Genomic DNA, 18,410 nt, shown 5'->3' on the forward strand with positions numbered 1-18,410 from the left:
CAGGAGGGTTGGTTTTTAGAAACTGAATTACAAAACGTACTCAATCTAATGATTACTGTACTATATATTTAAGAATGCATTGGAAGATCATTTCCAAACCAGTTTTACAGTCTCTTCTTTCTCGATCTCTAAATGCTATGTCTCCAAAACTGAACTTCATCTTCATTTCTGAGCTGTGACTACACTAACCTCCCTACTGCATTTTTTTATCCCTTTGCCTAGTTCTGTTCATAGCAATCGTGGCTGACATGGTGATAAAAATGCCAGCAGCCTTATCCATGCAGGAGCTTCCAGTATTACAGTTGATAAAGTTGTACTGGTATTAGCACAGCTGAGAATTTTAAGGTAGGAACAGAAAGGCTAGTGTAGTAAAGGCCCTAAAATCACACCATGGAAACAAGGCCGTGTGTGTGTGTGTGTGTGTGTGTGTGTGTGTGTGTGTGTGTGTGTGTGTGTGTGTGTGTGTGTATATAATATATATATATAGAGAGAGAGAGAGAGAGACCGAGACCGATCTTCCCTCCCATGTCCATAGCCTTTAGGAAGCCCTGTATTAACACTTCTACATCTTGCTGTTTTTAACTGTTCTTTGTTACGTTTTAATGATTGTTAATCAGTCAGATGTCTGCCTGAAGGCGCTACAGCAGCATAACTGATGGATTGTGTTAGAACCTTGCATGTAAGTTGCTACATCTTCTACACTACTCTCACAACTCTCTTCCACCTTGCTTAATAGACTTGGCTGTCTGTATTGTATCAAGCAGTGAAAAGTGTTTTTGAGTGATTCTTAACTGATTTTCCCTGGCAAGACAGAGGCTTGTTGACACCTCAGTGTTTCTTTGGTAATAATATGGATCTCTGTGTCTAGGATAAGCAGCAGGACAAGGAATGGGTGGGATATTTTCACAATTTGCCAGATTCACTGACTTCACTGCTGGTGCTGCTGACTACTGCAAATAACCCTGACGGTGAGCAATCCATTCCAAAGTCATTCTCATCTCCTCTCTCCTATTAACAATATAAAATAGTTGATGGAATGGATTCCATTGCTCTCCTTAATTTCTGCCTGACCACTATCAAATGATCCTAAATATTCTTACTATTCTTCCGTATAATGGTTCCTTCTGCAGTTAGTGAGGAAACTGCATGGACTGCTCCACATTTGTGTCCTTTTTAACTCTTTAAAGCCTTTAAAGATTTCTCCAACTTCTGCCCCCATTGAAACAATTTAAATTGTCATAATTTTATTAATTTAAGCTATGACATTTACCCCAGATAATCTGTCCCCTGGTCTCCACTGATACCAGATCAGGATTTTAAGTGTTTGTTTCTTTCAGGCACAATGTTCCTAACTCCCAGTTGTTTTAAAACTTTTATACAGTGATGATTCCTGCATATTCTAAGAATCGAGCCTATTCTATCTTCTTCATACTCTTCACTGTGTTGGGTAAGTCACCTGTTCTCTTCAGTCATTTCGGGTTTGTACACACTACCACTTATGTTGGTATAACTTATGTCGCTCAGCGGTGTGAATAAGTGACATAAGTTACATCGAGCTAAGTGCTGGTGTGGACAGCGCTATATTGGGGCGAGAACTTCTCCCACTGACATAGCTAACACCTCTCGTGGAGGTGGTTTTATTAGCTCTCTCCCATCGGCAAAGAGCATCTTCACCAGACATGCTACAGTGGCACAGCTGCAGCACTTTTAGTGTAGACTAGCCTGTAGAGTGCTAAGTTACTTGTTAATCATTTTACCACACCTTGACAGAGGAACCTTAGAATTGGAGTTTGGAAAAGCTGTTGTTTTAATTTTTTTCTGTGATTTATAACCACAATAGTCTTTCTTTGTGTTTCTTCTTACTTAAACGCTGCAGTTTTATTTAACTCTCTGAAGTATCTTGAAGTATAGTTTTCATGAAAGATGTTTACAGCAATTTTACTCATTTTTAGGTAGGTTAGTCCATGACCAGTTGTTAGTTCAAACTTATGGAGAACCATACATGCAAACTATTGGCAAATTGTATTAGTTGGGCTGGTGGGGAGAGCAAACGGATATTTGTTGTGAAGAAGCTAATTGTGTTGAATTTTAGATTCACTTTACCAGCTTACTGTGCAACGTACACCGTTACAATTTAATTCTTATTTTTTTCTATCAAAGTTTTAAGATGTAAAGTTCTATTTAGTTGAAAAGTCTTCATTAGTTTCTGCCTTTACAAATACTTCTGTTTTAAAACCTGACTTCCTGTTATAGCTCTGCTTATTATTTAAGGAATATACTTGAGTGAACTATAGAGATATTAAGTTTGATTTCTCTCTTGGTGGCTATTGTAAAAATGTCGTAATAGGTCCTGTTTTATGAACTAGCAATATTCAAATCCTATAGGACTATTATTTCACCAAAAATGACTCTGTTTAGGTCCAAATTATTCATAGTGTGGCTTAGTCAGGCAAACATGATATGATTCAAAGAAACTGAACTAAATGTCCAGCGGATCTCCCTATACGTATTTCTTTCTTTTCTTAAAGGAAACTTGTTTCTGATGAACTTGCTGACAGCAATAATATACAATCAGTTTCGAGGATACCTTCTGGTGAGTAAAACATGCCTTTTTTGTGTGCTGATATGTGCTAATCACGCTCTTGGTGAGCCATAAACATCCAGCTTCTCAAGATAACTCTAAGTCTGAAATGCACGGGAGTGGAGTTTGAAATTACCTTGTATTGTCAAAGCGGCACAACCTCTTTGATTGGGGACACAGTTACAATAGTATAAAGGCGTTTATACTAGTATACCTTCTTCTTGTAAGGGAAGTGGAGTAAGCTATAACCCAGTGTAATTGTGTTCTTGCGCTAGAATTTGTATTGATTTAACTATTGTAAAAAATCTGCACCCCAACCAAAATAGCTATATCAGAACAAAAAACTATGTGGCTCAGGCCTAGGTGTATTACTGTTTATGGTATCTAGCACAATAGGTCCCCTCTCTCATTTGGGGCCTTTAGGTGCTATTTTAATAGATAAAAATAACAATAATAAAAAAATCACTGTTATATATTCCTCCTGCATGGTACAGCATGTGAAATCCTCAATTCAGAAGTGGTGACTGGTCCTCGCTACAAATCGTGTTGCTATAACTTCTGCCTGTAAAAAAAACCTTTTCTCTCTGTTTTATTTTTATTTTATGCTTAGACCGTATTGTGGCATGTGCTGTAATTTAAAGTGCAAATCACTGAACTTGCTGCAGAATTTGAGTTCCGTGGAAGTGACTAGCCAGTAAATTAGAAGGAGACATTAATCTGGCTTGTTGCTGAATCTTCATTCCCCCTTTGCCATCATTTATTCATTTGTGGTGGGGGAGGTGTTAAAGCAAGTTACTGCTTGAGCTGCAGATATATCCATGGATACTTAAATTCAAATAAAAGGAGTCTGTGACATATAAAGAATCAGTCATACACTTTAACTCCTCTGCACCATAGTACCTGAGTACTTTTCAGGAGTGCATTAAGCAGCATGGGGATTGTTCTCTCTTATCCTCTCCTCTAGGAGAGAGTTGTGTATTCAGTGTAGTGCTCTGTTTTGGTTTGCTTTAAAATGTACATGCTGCGAAGTGTTTATATTGGAGAAGGCAAGTCAAAGAAACATGCCTTTCCCATGGAGCAGGAGATAGTGAGACTTGTAATGGTCCTTAGCTCCTGGGGGAGTTTGTTGCACAGTCTTGGACTGACCGTTGAGCATGCTTTGTCTCCTGCCCAGACGAGCTTTACTTTATGTGTGTCAGTGTTGCCCTGCAATAGAGGTGTGCTTGGATCGCTTCAGCAGGAAGTGCTATGAGTGCTACTTCAGAAATGAAAAATCATGAAACAGTGGATATGGGAAGAGGTTAACACTATAAAGGAATAAGAAAAGGAGTACTTGTGGCACCTTAGAGACTAACAAATGTATTAGTCTCTAAGGTGCCACAAGTACTCCTTTTCTTTTTGCGAATACAGACTAACACGGCTGCTACTCTGAAACTATAAAGGAATGAATCCCACAGTGTTTTACATGTTAGTGTCCCTAATTTTTGAGTCTCTTGCACATTGTACCCATATCTGGTCCTCGGCAGGCTGAGAGAGAGCCACGGGTGGTAAGAGTGAGTCGGTGAGAGGAATTGGGAAAGGCTGTCCCTCAAACAGGATTGGACATGGATTTTTACACTCATTGCCTTTCCAGCTGAATAACTTTCAACAGTAAGTGAGGATGCCTGATTTGCAATGTAGGTAGTCTTGGGACTGTTCAAGATTGGTGACATTGGAGAGAGAAGTTCTTACCTTATCTTAAAACTAGGGCTGTCAAGTCATTAAAAAAATAAATAGCGATTAATCGCACTGTTCAACAATAATAGAATACCATTAATTTAAATATTTTTGGATGTCTTCTACATTTTCAAATATATTGACTTCAATTACAACACAATACAAAGTATACAGTGCTCATTTTATATTTATTTTTATTACAAGTACTTGCACTGTAAAAAACAAACAAACAAAAAAACCCATATTTTTCAATTCACCTAATACAAGTACTGTAGTGTAGTCATGAAAGTTGAATTTACAAATGTAGAATTATGTACAAAAAACCTGCATTCAAGAATAAAACAATGTAAAATTTCAGAGCCTGCAAGTCCACTTAGTCCTACTTCTTGTTCAGCCAATCACTCAGACAAACAAGTTTTGTTTATATTTGCAGGAGACAATGCTGCCCACTTCTTCTTTACAATGTCACCTGATGTTGCAAGATTTTTACGTGCCAGATGCACTAAAGATTCATATGTCCCTTCATGCTTCAACCACCATTCCAGGGGACATGCATCCATGCTGATGATGGGTTGTGCGCGATGACAGTCCAAAGCAGTGTGGACTGACGCATGTTGATTTTCATTATCTGAGTCAGATGCCACCAGCAGAACACTCATTTTCTTTTTTGGTGGATCGGGTTCTGTAGTTTCTGCATCAAAATGTTGCTCTTTTATGACTTCTGAAAGCATGCTCCACACCTCATCCTGCTGAGATTTTGTAAGGCACTTCAGATTCTTAAACCTTGGGTCAAGTGCTGTAGCTATTTTTAGAAATCTCACATTGGTACCTTCTTTGCATTTTGTGAAATCTGCAGTGAAAGTGTTCTTAAAATGAACAGCACATGCTGGGTCATCATCCGAGACTGCTATAACATGAAATATATGGCAGAGTGTGGGTAAAACAGAGCAGGGGACATACAATTCTCCCCCAAGAAGTTCAGTCACAAATTTAATTAATGCATTATTTTTTTTAACGGTCGTCATCAGCATGGAAGTATGTCTTCTGGAATGGTACCCAAAACATGAAGGGGCACACGAATTTTATCATATCTGGCACATAAGTACCTTGCATTGCCAGCTACAGAAGTGCCATGCAAATGCCTGTTCTCACTTTCTGGTGACATTGTAAATAAGAGGGCAGCATTATCTCCTGTAAATGTAAACAAACTTGTTTGTTTTAGTGATTGGCTGAATAAGAAGTAGGACCTAGTGGACTTGTAGGCTCTGAAGTTTTACATTGTTTTGTTTTTGAGTGCACTTATGTAACAAAAAAAATTTACATTTGTAAGTTGTTCTTTCATGACTGAGATTGCACTATGAGGTGAACTGAAAAATACTATTTCTTTTGTTTATCATTTTTACAGTGAAAATATTTGTAATCAAAAATAATATATACTTTGATTTCAGTTACAACACAGAATACAATATATATTAAAATGTAGAAAAGCATCCAAAATATTTAATACAGTTCAAATGGCATTCTATTATTTAACAGTGCGATTTAAAACTGCAATGAATCGCAATTAATTTTTTTGAGTTAATCGTGTGAGTTAGCTGCGATTAATCTACCACCCTACTTAAAACTGCTGCTACCACCTTCCTGAGCATAGCTCTTGGAAGACGGGTTTTCCAATGTCTCTGAATTAACCTGAGTCCTTGCTTTCAATACTATAGAAGAGCTTTTCCTGGAACTGATTATTGTATTTTGATGTATATTACACTTTTAGGGGGAAAGAGGCTGCCAATTCTAGGCCATTAATTAAGAATACGCTAAGTGGGCGCTGTGGGGTTGAGGAGAAGGAAGAATGAACAAGAAATCACAGGCTGGCAGTGACTAAGATCCGTTCTTGGAATCTCCCACAGTATTCATTCTGCTTCCTCTTTCCCCTACCCACCCTCTCAGTTATTTTTCTTTATAACTGCAGGAGGAGTTCCCATGTAAGGTGAGTGCCTCTTTATACAAGGTGGTTGAGCGGGCCTTTGTATTGTCCACGCTTCCTCGATATTTCTTCCTCAGATCATGATCTCTGCTCCCAGAGGCACAATCCTATCCTTTAGATATAGTCCTGCCGAATTCTTCCTGGAGCTCAGAAGTGCACAGGGGGAATGTTTCTGCTTCTTTGCCCCTTGTGGAGTGCAGCATACTCCCTGTGATACCCCTCTCACTCCAGGAACCTGTACAGAGGGGATGTTGATCCCAGGCTCCCAAACCGCCCCCCTTTGGAGGCAATGTGTGCTCTTTGGGGAGCAGTCTTGGGCTTTCCTTGGGGGAAGGGGTCTGTGAATGTGACAGATACAAAAAGTGGGGAAATACCATGCATATTCCTTTCCTGCTCACCACTCCCCACCTGTCGCAGTTTGGCCTACAGAAACATAGTGGAGAGACGCATGCACTGACCGTGATGGTCACTAGTGTGAAAAAGTCTTAGGTAAAAAAGTACAGATAAGACAAAAATGGCTGGGGGTCTGCTTTTGGTGGGATCTTAACTGACCCTGCTCTTCTACATGGATGGTGGTGCACATTTATGCTTTTGGATACTTTAATACCACTCATCACCTGCACATTCTGGGGTTAGTTCCCCCAAAAGTGTACTCACACCAGTGGAAGCCAGGGCTTGAAAATCAGGCCCTGAATGTTTATGTGAACTCAGACGGTTCCCCATTTTCTCTCCCTTTTACTTTTACTGCCCGATCCCAAGGAAGAGGGGGTAGGAAATCTCCAAAACCATCCATGATTCCTGGGGATGCCAGAAGGCCAGTGTGTTGTCTGGCCAGAAGTCTTGGTCCTGTAGGGAGATTGGGTGGCATTCTTCTCCTCTGCACCCTGTCTTCTTTCTCTCTCCTAGCAATAGCAGGACTCGTATGTCATCTTGCTCTCTCCTAGCAATATGTCTTCTCTTGGACTCCACTGATCTCAGCCTCTGAAACTTTTTAAAGTTACTCTTTCAACTTCAGAGCAAATATACAATTGGACCCTGTCGATGGACTGCTGCTGGCTAGTGGTGGGGGAATTGGCAGAGTGGGTGACCTGCCCTTCCTGAAACCCACCCTAAACTGAACTGAAATGGCTCTTGTTGAGGCTTGCAGTTTCCTTTGGTTTGAGATGGGCAATGACTCAGGCCATTCTTCACTTCAGCTACATAAGTTGCCTCTCTAATAGCTGCTGAAAGGTAACTTCTCTCCTCTGTGTTTTCACTGTATAGAAATCGGTTCAGTCCTCGCTCTTGAGGAGACGTTTAGGAATCCGGGCTGCATTCGAAGTGCTGTGCTCCCTGAAAGAGTGTCCTGTCAGTACAAATGAGTAAGTGAAGAATGCCACAGTGTATGTTGCTGTCAGGGAAGAGAGCAGTATTTTTCCTCCAGTTGTGTCTGTTACTGCTCCATCTGTTTATTTAATGGGTTGTTTTTCCTGCTGCCTCCTCTCCTGCCCCCTATTATATTATAGCCATATCATTTAAACACAGTTCTGAGGCTCTCATTTGTGTCTGTATTATAGGCGGGGGAGGATGGAAGCTGGTTCTTGCTTTTACACCTAATCTTCCATGTCTGTTGTAATTGCTTTAACAAATAAGCACTGGGCTGGAGTTAAGAGCAGCAGTTTGATGGTGCCTTCATGAGAGGCAGGAGAGACCGATTATGTTTCACAATGTCAGTCAGAGTTAATTGTCTTTTTTTTTTTTAATTTTATTTTTAAACAGATTGTGTGTCAATGCTAATATCCTACTACAAGTGCTTCAAAAAGTTGAAATGGATTCTTGCTGCAAGCAAGCCATCTTGAGGGTAGGAATCTGATTTTATTTGAGTACATTCATGTCGGTGTTTGTTAAAGATTCTGGCCTGATAGCCCTGGAGACTGAAGTCTTCTGTTTAACCTCATAGCAGGTCTGAGAATGGTCACATCAGCAGAAGCTTCTTCCCACTGCTCTGCCAATATCCGAATCCCCTCTGAGCTTGAGAGCAGAGGTCAGGTCAGGCTACAAGACCATTTGTTTCTTGGCCTTCTTGCTGAGACTCTGAATGGTGTTGTGGAAACGGTGTGTGTCCAGTCTGCTCTCAGCTGGTCTTGGACCACCAGACTCATTTCTCTAATGGGTTAGTGAGCAGCTGTCTGATAAAAACAACTTTTGGTCACTACTGGCAAACTCGTTTTGAACCAGTGACTGAGAGCAGAAGGCATAATTTCTCATTATAACCCCCCCGAGCCAGTCAGTCACTTTTTAGTGTTGGTCTATTTTGTTTTCATTAAACATTTTTGTTGCAAATTCTTTTTTTAAAACCTTGTCTTATAATACCAGTTTTTTAGGATTTTATAATGGAAAAAGGGCAGCTGTGTGAAAATGGTAACTAGACCAGTTGAGCAGATGATTCTCAGTGTATTGTGGCTCTCAAATCTTCTCTGAAGCCATGACCAGATGTTAGGGTTACTGTAGCGGGATGGCTACCCAGCTCCTAAAATAGAAGGGGTTAAAAGCTCTGGAGAGGGCTGTGGGGCCACGCCCCAATCAGGCCCCAGCTGACCTGTATAAAAAGGCTGTGAGCCAGAGGCCCAAGGAGTCTCTCTCCAGGCTGGGAGAGAGCACGGTGTGGCTCCTGCCTGACAGGGTACTGAGGGTTCAGTGCTGGGGAAGGAGCAGGCTGAGCGGGGGCGCTACAGGCTGGCAACTCCCCAGGCTGTAGGGCCTGGTCCAAGGCCCATAGAGGTACTGGGAGTCAGGAAGGCAACAGGTCCGAACTCCCTTGCCTACGATGAGTGGCCTTTACATTGCAGTCTGCCCTAGGGAGCGGGGGCTTGGTGATGACTGGCTGTAGCCCAGACTGAGGCAAGGTGGGGATAGTGGGTTGGGGGTTCCCCAGGAAGGGGAGACCCAGAGGCAGAGTGTGGGGGTACTGCCAGGGGGCCGAATCCCAGAGAAAGGGGTACCGGGGTCTGTGAGGGACACAGGGGCCAGAGCTGTGCAGATCACCAGCCTGCAGAGGGTGCTTCAGGCTGGAAAAGAGCTAATTCCCAAGGATGACTAGCAGGAGGTGCCGCAGGGGCGAGTCTGCTCCTTTACAGTCACACACTCTTCAGCGTAATGGGCAGGGAGGGAGGAGTTAGTGTTGTCTCTCCCATGTGAAGGGACAGAGAAAGCAAAGGTCAGTGAAAGATAATGACGCTGTCCTAGTGTCAGACTTGCTCATTTGAATGCCTCAAAGTACATTTTAGCTGTAGGAGAAGAGCAAACCTAGATGTGCTAGAACATGGTTTCTGCAGTGTTTTCTTCTAGCATTTGAAATCTCCATTTCTAAGGAGAACCAGGGCTAAACTATAGGTGATAGTATGCCCATGGTTAGCTCCTTTTTGGCATTAGTAAGGCTTGTTGGAGGCTTAAATTAAGCAATGAAGTTGAAAATCTACTTCCTAAAGGCCTGCCTTCTGTCACAGTTCAAATTCCATTTTTTAAGAGTGGAAGACGTAAACTCTGATCCAGGGATGGACTTAACAAACCAGCAGTGCATGTATTCCATCACAGGCATTGTCACAACATCCTTAATAATGTCACCTGGTAATGCTTTTGTGACCGAGTGCCTGGAAGGGCCACAATGAGAATGGGCAGACTGCAAGGAATAGGGCAGACAATCCCTAAACCTGGTGGTTTATTCTATAATTAGATTCACCAAGCCAGTAACAAAACAGTTTCTGTAACACCACATTGGTTAACAAGAAGCTGTATACAGTCCCCTTTAAACTGTCCAGCCCTTGGTCCCCATTTAGACAGGGAAGTCTAATACAGTGAGGGTTTACTGAAAGCCTGATTTGCCATATGTGATGTTCACCAATCCCAAAGGACGGGACACTTATCTCCAGGTCAGTATGAGTCTCAGATCTTATCCAGTATTCACGCAAATGCCAGTCCTTTAGTGACTAAAAGATTAAAGGCTTAAAAATAAAAGGAAAAAGAAAGAGTTGCAGTGGTTAAAAGATCAATATACATACAGATATATGTGAAGTCCTTAGGTCAGTTTCATAGCAGAGATGCTCAGCCTGCTGAGTTGTGAAAGTCTTTCTGGAATCAATTTAGAGGGTTATAGTCCAATAGGCAGTCCAGGAATTCCAGTCATGTTCTTCCATGAGAATTCCAGGGTAAACCTGGAGACCTCAGTCTTATGGCTTAGACCAGGGGTCTCAAACACGCGGCCTGCGGGCCGCATCCACCCCTCTGCCTACCTCCAGGCCAGGGGTGGGCAAACTACAGCCCGTGGGCCGGATCTGGCCAGTGGGATTGCCCCCCGTGGCGCCGTGAGCCCCGCGCTGCTCCCTGAAGTGGCCGGAACCATGTCCCTGCGGACCCTGTGGGGAGGCGTTGGGGGTGGGCAGAGGGCTCTGTGTGTTGCTGTCGCTTCCAGGCACTTCTCCCCGCAGCTCCCAGTGGCCAGGAACGGGGAACCGTGGCCAATGAGAACTTAGGGGGAGGTATCTGGAGGAGCGGCAAGAGCAGCACACGGAGCACTAGCCCCCTTCCCCAGGGATGTGGTTCCGGCTGCTTTCTGGAGTGGAGCAGAGTGGAGCGGGGCCAGGGCAGGCAGGGAGCCTTCCCTGGCCCTGGTGTGTGCCGCTGCAACCTTGGAGCCGCTCTAGGTAAGTGGCGCCGGGCTGGAGCCCGAACCCCTCCTGCAACCTCTACCCCAACTCCCTGCCTTGAGTGCCCTGCTGCACCCTGCACACCTCCTGCACTCCCTGCCCTGAGCCCCCTGCCTTACCCCTCCTGCACCCCACACCCCAACTCCCTGCCCATAGTCCCTGCCGTACCCTGCACACCACCTGCACCTGAACTCCCTGCCCTGAGCCCCCACTACATCCCACACCCCTCCTGCACCCCCTGGGGGCAGGTGGGGGCAGAGTTGGGGTGGGAACTTTGGGGAAGGGGTTGGAAAGGGGGAAGGAAAGAGATGGGAAGAGGCGGGGCAGGGGCAGGACCTCATGGAAGGGATGGAGTGGGGGGCGGGGCTGGGGGCAGCAGGGTGGGGTGTCAGTGATGTGGCCCTTGGGCCAATGCACTAGTCCTCATGTGGCCCTTGTGGTCATTTGTGTTTGAGACCCCTGGCTTAGACCTTCCATGTTAAAGTTTTAAGCAGACCTGAGATGGCAGGGTCAGGTCTGGGGCTTTTCTTTATAGCTTGCTAGCAAGCTGACAAGCCTCTTGTCACAGCAAGACCTCCTGAGATAGACTAGGCAGTGCAGAATGTTGCTTTGTAGCTAATCTTCTATTCCCTAGGCATACACAGGTAAACTAGTTACATATTTCATTCAATTAAGGTAATTAGCTGGTACTTCATCATAGCATAGATAATTAAGTTGAAGACAATATAGATAATATTATTAGTTTCCTGCAGTATAGTAAAATCTCAGTGTTACGAACACCAGAGTTATGAACTGACAGGTCAGGCACAGACCTCATTTGGAACTGGAGTTATGCAATCAGGCAGCAGTAGAGACCAAAAAAAAAAAGTAAATACAGTACAGTATTACATGTAAACTACTAAACAAATAAAGGGAAAGTTTAAAAAAAAAAGATTTGACAAGGTAAGGAAACTGTTTCTGTGCTTGTTTCATTTAAATTAGGATGGTTAAAAGCAGCATTTTTCTTTTGCATAGTTACATTTCAAAGCTGTATTAAGTCAGTGTTCAGTTGTAAACCTTCGAAAGAATAACCGTAATGTTTTGTTCAGAGTTAAGAACATTTCAGAGTTACAATCTCCATTCATAACTCTTGAGTTTCTGCTGTATCTTACATTTTTGATCTTAAGGCTAAACTAAACCTTCCACATGCATAATATAAAGCAAGTAAGACATGAAAGGGAAGTAGCCTCTACAAGCTAATCTGGTGATTTTGTTAAATTTCTTACAATATATAGATAAACAAGTACACTCAGCCTCTACCCTTAATTTCTATGACTACAAATGAATTGGCTGATTGCTGGTTTAGTACATCTCTTTGAAATTCAAATACCAGTAGATTGTTTTGATAACAGTTTAACAAGAGGCGTTGAAATGTAATGGGTCATACCAAGTTGGCTTTTTTGTCAGTGTCACAGCCTTTTCTAGGGACACACTCTTGCAACAAGAAAAGGAGTACTTGTGGCACCTTAGAGACTAACAAATTTATTAGAGCATAAGCTTTCTCTAAGGTGCCACAAGTACTCCTTTTCTTTTTGCGAATACAGACTAACACGGCTGCTACTCTGAAACCTGTGACTCTTGCAACAGGTATTGCATGTGACATCTTAGGAAAGTACATTGTATATGAACATATGAGTATTAAACTCTACATAAAACCAAATTAAAGACTCTTGAAGTAGGTTTAGTTAAAGAGCAGCAGGAGCCAGATGGCACAAATATGCTTGAAATGAAATGGAGTTTTTTTTTTTTTTTTTTTTTAAAGTATATATATTTTGTTTTCCTTGGTTGTCCGTTCTAGTCTGTTACTCAGAGCAGGAGTACTTGGGGGAATATAGAACAGAAGGTATCCATGGTTAGCCAACTCATTCAAATGGGAGGTCAGCATCAAAGTCAATCACACTATTGCTTAAGTGTTTTATGTGCCTGTCTTTTGAAAGTTTAGAGTTGAAGGCAGTGGTTCTCAACCTGTTTACCATTGCAGGCTGCATATGCAGCTCTCTGTGTGTTATGTGGGATGCATCCAAACAATATATACACTACCTGTATGGCCCTGAAGATGTCACATGGGCTGCACAGCTGTGTGCTGGTTGGGTCGCTAGCAGGTTGCAGGTTGAGAACTACTGGTCTAAGGCTATGTCTATACTAGAGAGCTTACGGTGGCACAGCTGTACCAATGCAGCTGCACCACTGTAAGATCTCTAGTGTCGCCGCTCTATACTGAAGGGAGAGCTCTCCCATTGTCATAATTAATCCTACCCCTGCTGTCTGTGGCTCCACTCCTGTTCTGCCCCTTCTGCCTGTGGCCCTGCCCACTGCAGTCCCGCAACCCCTTTTGCTTCTTTCTCCCCCTTTCCCCCCACTGTGGCCCCAAGACCAGAGAAGCTCTGTCCTCATGCCACGGCACAAGGAATGCAGCGGGGAGTGAGAGTTCCTCCAGTCTCAGGTCCGCAGCGGGGGTCTGGGTGCTGGGGCTTCTTCTGCCACTCCCACCCCCCGCGCTTCTGCAGCGGACCAGAGTCAGGGCGCTAGGGCTTCTCCCGTCCTGCCCACCCGGCGTTACTGCCGGAGAGCAGGTCGGGCATGGGGGCTTGCCCTGCCGCCCCGCAGCTTCTGCCAGGGATGGGGGGGGATGCTGGGGGGGGGAGGGGGCTTCTCCCAATGCCCTGCAGCTACTGCCGGGGACTGGGTCAGGGACTGCTGGGGTGGGGAGATTCAACATCTTGAGGCTTCTGCCGGGAACCGGGTTGGAGGCCAATGGGGGCAGGAGGAGGCTTCCCCCATCCTGTGGCTGCTTCCAGGGACGGGGTTGGGAGCCGCTGGGGTGGAGATTCCTTTGTCCCGTAGCTGCTGCCGTGGAGCGGAGTTGGGCTTGGGAGCTTTCCCTTCCCCACCCTACCTGGTGGCCAGAGCCCCTGGGCATGGGCCCAGTGGCTAATCCACCACTGCTCCTAATCCAGTGCCTTGTCTACTGGAGCCTGCTGCCTCCCTGAGTACTGATATAGTCTTCAGACATTTGCCCTCCCTGCAGATCTATTAAACACAGGTGTTGATTTGTGTTTCTCTTGTATGTAAAGACAGTTCGGTCATGCCCTCAAGGCATACTGTCAGCTGCCCTGTTTCAGAAAATCTTTGATGAACTCGACAAAGATCCTGTTAAACAGGTATGTGCATGACAATTATTTATATAGCGCTGTTAATCTGTACAGTTCTGCGCAACAGAAAATAGCAAGCTTTCTGAAGACATGAAATTGAGCAGACAGTACATATATTTGGAGCGGTGAAGAGTCATTGATTACATGGTGTGTTCACTGTGTTATTTGTAAATGGTTTTTATAGTGGCAGATTCCATTGATTTTTTTCAGTCAGATGGCCACTTTTAAAACATTAAATGCATCCCCCCCCCTAAAACATATCCAAACAAAAGCCAAACAAAAATGTTTGTAATACTTCTTATCTTTGGAATTCTTAAGTGATTCGGCTAAGCAAAATGGGTGTAAATTTTCCTATATTAGAAGATATGATTAGTAATAAGCGAATGGAAGATGAGTTGGAGAGACACTTCACATTTCCCCAAAAGTTTGTTTGTAAGTTAGCTGTTCTCTCTTATAAGTGCTGGAAACTCAAACTACCATGTATAAACTTTATGTTTAAGAGATTGGACTGTGCTAGAAGAATTAAACCATTTCACGTTTTAAAAAAATAATCTGTCAATAGCATTACATCAAAGAGCATTTATTCAGTCTCCTCAGCAGTTGGTCTCTAGACCAATAAATACACTAGAAAGGAACAATACTGCAAATTTATAATTATTGTTTCCAAGGAGGATTAACAAGAAGATGAGCATATGGTGCATTATTATTTAAACACCATTTTTGATCATTAGAAGTGCATAGGGGAACTAACAAAAAACACACATGGTAAATAGGTTTGTGATGAAATGTGTGAGCCATTTAAAAAGTTTTACCACCATGAGAGAGTCCCATTTTAAGGCATTCATTGTCCCCATATGTTTATCTTTTGGAGGACTATGTCAAAGCCGCCTTCAGTAGAGGTCTTGCCTCCCAGTTCTTGAATGAAGTCAAAGTTTTACTTGGCTGCCAGTGAAACATACAGTCTTAAAGCTTGTCTGCACCCAGCTGCATTGATTTTAACTTAAACTGGTTTTAAAAACTCATTATAAACTGGTGCAAACCCTTGTCTGGACACTCGTATTTTGGTTTAAGGTGGGCTTACTTTGGTTTAGGTTAAACAGATTCCTAATCAACATAAAGTAAATCAAAACAAACTTTTTCTAAACCAAAATAACAGCATTCACATTGTTTTTGGCACCAATATGACTGAATTGGTTTAAAAAATCACACCTTTGATTGATTAAACTGATACAACTTTATGTATTGACCAGGTTTTAGGAACAAATTCAGTCCTGCCATAAATGTATGCAATGTCTCTGAAATTTGAGCTCAGTGGAGTTTTGCTCCCTGCTTACATTGTGGCTGAATTATCCTTTTATTATTCTCTTAAATTGGGCCTTTCTCTCTGTCCTTCTAACAAAGGATTTAGACTCTGAATTTCAAAAATGACTGTTCTTTTCTTTTCAGCATCCTCCCACACCAGAGTACCAGTCTCCTTTTCTGCAGAAAGTGCAGTTTGCTTTTGGCCATCACTTCTTTGGCTACTTAGGGAACGTTGTTGCACTAGCAAACATTGTTTCTATCTGTGTAAGTATTGATTTTTGCATCAGAAACAGAACAGGATTTAGTTTTGTACATTACTCTGTATTCCTACCACCACGTTGTGTAGAGGTCTCTATTATGCATTGTTTAATCTTGTCCAGAATATTTAAAACTAAGGAATAATTTCTCTGTTTGGCAAGGAGTCTGCAGAGTATAATAATAACTAGCTCTTGCATAGTACTTCTAATTAGTAGATCTCAAAGTGCTTTACTAAGGAGATCAATATCATTGCCCCCATTTTACAGATGGAGAAGCTGAGGCACAGAGAGGTGAATAAGCAATTATATTTTTTTCCCTAGTGTTTAAAGTGCCCTACTATCTCAGGGCCGGGGCAGGGAGCTAGTCTTGATTTGATGTGGTGCATTTTTGCGCTCTAGGGTACAGCAGCCAACTGTTGATTCACCAGAGGCTTTTTGTTTTTCCAGGTCATCTTAGTAATGGATGCAGATAAGCAGCTTTCTGAACGGGATGACTACTTCTTGGGGGTAAGAAGTATCAATGTCTTATGTGGTTTCTGTTGCTTCTCAAAGCTTAATTCTAAGGATGTTCTTCATTTTACACCTTCTAGGCTATAAATTGTTTTTTTATCCTGTACTATCTGCTGGAAATGCTGCTGAAAATACTGGCAATGGGATTTAAAAGATACTTATCATACCCAAGCAATAGATTTGATGGATTTCTGACTGTAATTCTGCTGGTAAGTTTATGGGTAACTTCCACTAAGTTCTTGAAAGTGAGTTTCTAGGATGACCCAGATCAAATGTCAACATTATTTGATTGAGTCAGAGATAGTGATTTATACAGTTCTGGCATATGTGAGAAACTGATCAATACCTTTTCATATTGAAATTAAATTTTTGTCGTGATCCTTGTATCTCAGAACAATGGAGAACCTTTAGCGGACAACATTGTGGAAGCATTTTTCACTACAACTGGTTGGCATGTAGCGTTCACTAGATCAAAAATTTACCCTTCAGTGATGAGATCTACGTATTTATATATACTCAAATTGTATTGATATTCCAGAATATCAATTGATATATTTTACCCCTCATTTTGGAGATAGATATTTGAAGTTGTGAGCTTCTCCATACACAGTCTCCTCAGTGTTAAATCTGAAAAGCTCAAGTCTCTCAAACAAAAATAACAATAAGAGGAGGTATTGCATTTTACATAATCTGTAATAACCTTACCATTTGGGTGGGGAGTAGCAGACTAATCATTCTTGTAGTTATTTGATGAAAAAAGGGAATTCACTGGACAGCTGAGGCCAGATTCAAGCCTGGTGTAATGGATTTACACTTCCTTAGACCAGGTCTAAATTTGGTATTCTCTGCCCACTTAAGAGCCACCTTTTGCTTTTTGCCCAACTAGCAAAGTATGTTTGTTTTAGATAGTGTTTTTTCCCAAGAGGCCAACAGGTTGGTGTTTAAACTTCTGGCTTTAAAACAAGAAGCCTTTTCCAGTTTAATGTGGGGGGAGGAGAATTGTTCATGCACACTGGATTTAAATGGAGAACATTTTTCAGTTGCCCTTTGTAATCACCCAGACTGGGGAGCTGAAGGACGTTGGGGCATAAATTCCATTTAAATACAATAGAATGTAGGCACTTTTCTTAGGCACCTCTGAAAACCTCCAATTCTCAATACCCTGTAAGATCTCTTAGTAGAACAGTAGTAAAAGCCTTGTTTTGTTTATATTTTCAAAGTTGTTTCACTAATGGTGTTCTCGAAGATTAGGTGAAAAATTCTAATTTATTCTAAATTCTAAAATTTGCCATTTTCAATTTGGATTCCATAGAATTAGTTTCTCTGAAACTATTATTGCAGCTCTGAAACTGCTGGTCTGCCTGCTGCTAGGTCCTATGCTTAAACAAAATCTCTGCATGCACTTTAACTTATTTCTGTACAAGAAGTAAGGTTTACTTCCCACCACTGGACTTGGGTGGGGAGGCAGGAGTAATTTTGTGATCTGCTAGCTGAAACTGACAATTATCTAGCTTTATAGCAAGTCAAATTACTGACTAAAACTCTTGTCACTGTCCGTTTGGAAGAAGTTTGAGGTCAAGTTCTTGAGACTTTAATTCACAAAACAAACATCAGAGTTGCTGCAGTTTTGCTTCTTTTCTTTTGTAATAAAAGGTTTTGGAGGTCTCAACTTTTGCTGTGTATGGATTTCCTCATCCAGGCTGGTATGTATTCTCCATAAGCACATATAGCTCTTCTGAAAATTGTAGCATAAGGAAACTAACTGGTGTTGGGACTTAAAAGATCCTGGTCAAAAATTGCATGGTTCACATGTACTCTCATTGGTACAGTGTCCAGGGACAACTATTTATAAATGTTGGTTGTTCTTATTTTTCAAACATGATACACATTAGGTATTTGTGTGCATATGGCTGCTGTAACTTGCCAGACCTACTTAAAAAAAAAAAAAGCACTGCCTAACATAAATTGCCAAACCTGTTAAAAGCAACTTCAATAATTCACTTCTGCAGTCACTAGATGTCAGGCAATACAGAGAATTGGGAGAATACTGTTCTGTTAGATCTCTGATAGAATTCAAAAAAGCTATTCTGCTGTTCTCAGAGAAGGATGAGTATATGTACCTTGAGGGCTGGCTTAGAATGAAAGCAGAGTAGACTTGGAGAAATAGCTTGTGTCCCTTTTTAGTTCTTT

At 42.2% G+C, this 18,410-nt stretch overlaps 1 protein-coding gene across 5 annotated transcripts in view; it reads left to right on the plus strand.

Annotated features, from left to right (window-relative positions):
* Nucleotides 1–18,410, plus strand: part of TPCN2 (two pore segment channel 2) — a 66,439-nt gene that overhangs the window by 26,873 nt on the left and 21,156 nt on the right. For 4 of the 5 annotated variants that reach the window (XM_038406586.2, XM_043516124.1, XM_038406587.2 and 1 more), the window contains 10 exons: nt 869–968; nt 1,382–1,447; nt 2,529–2,593; nt 7,542–7,639; nt 8,037–8,118; nt 14,074–14,160; nt 15,598–15,717; nt 16,158–16,217; nt 16,301–16,429; nt 17,874–17,923. In XM_038406586.2, coding sequence (XP_038262514.1) covers nt 869–968; nt 1,382–1,447; nt 2,529–2,593; nt 7,542–7,639; nt 8,037–8,118; nt 14,074–14,160; nt 15,598–15,717; nt 16,158–16,217; nt 16,301–16,429; nt 17,874–17,923 — 857 coding nt within the window. The remainder of the gene's footprint in view (nt 1–868; nt 969–1,381; nt 1,448–2,528; nt 2,594–7,541; nt 7,640–8,036; nt 8,119–14,073; nt 14,161–15,597; nt 15,718–16,157; nt 16,218–16,300; nt 16,430–17,873; nt 17,924–18,410) is intronic. The other variant, XM_043516123.1, reaches the window with a different exon arrangement.

This window comes from Dermochelys coriacea, chromosome 6, assembly GCF_009764565.3.
Source record: "Dermochelys coriacea isolate rDerCor1 chromosome 6, rDerCor1.pri.v4, whole genome shotgun sequence".
Lineage (NCBI taxonomy): Eukaryota > Metazoa > Chordata > Testudines > Dermochelyidae > Dermochelys > Dermochelys coriacea.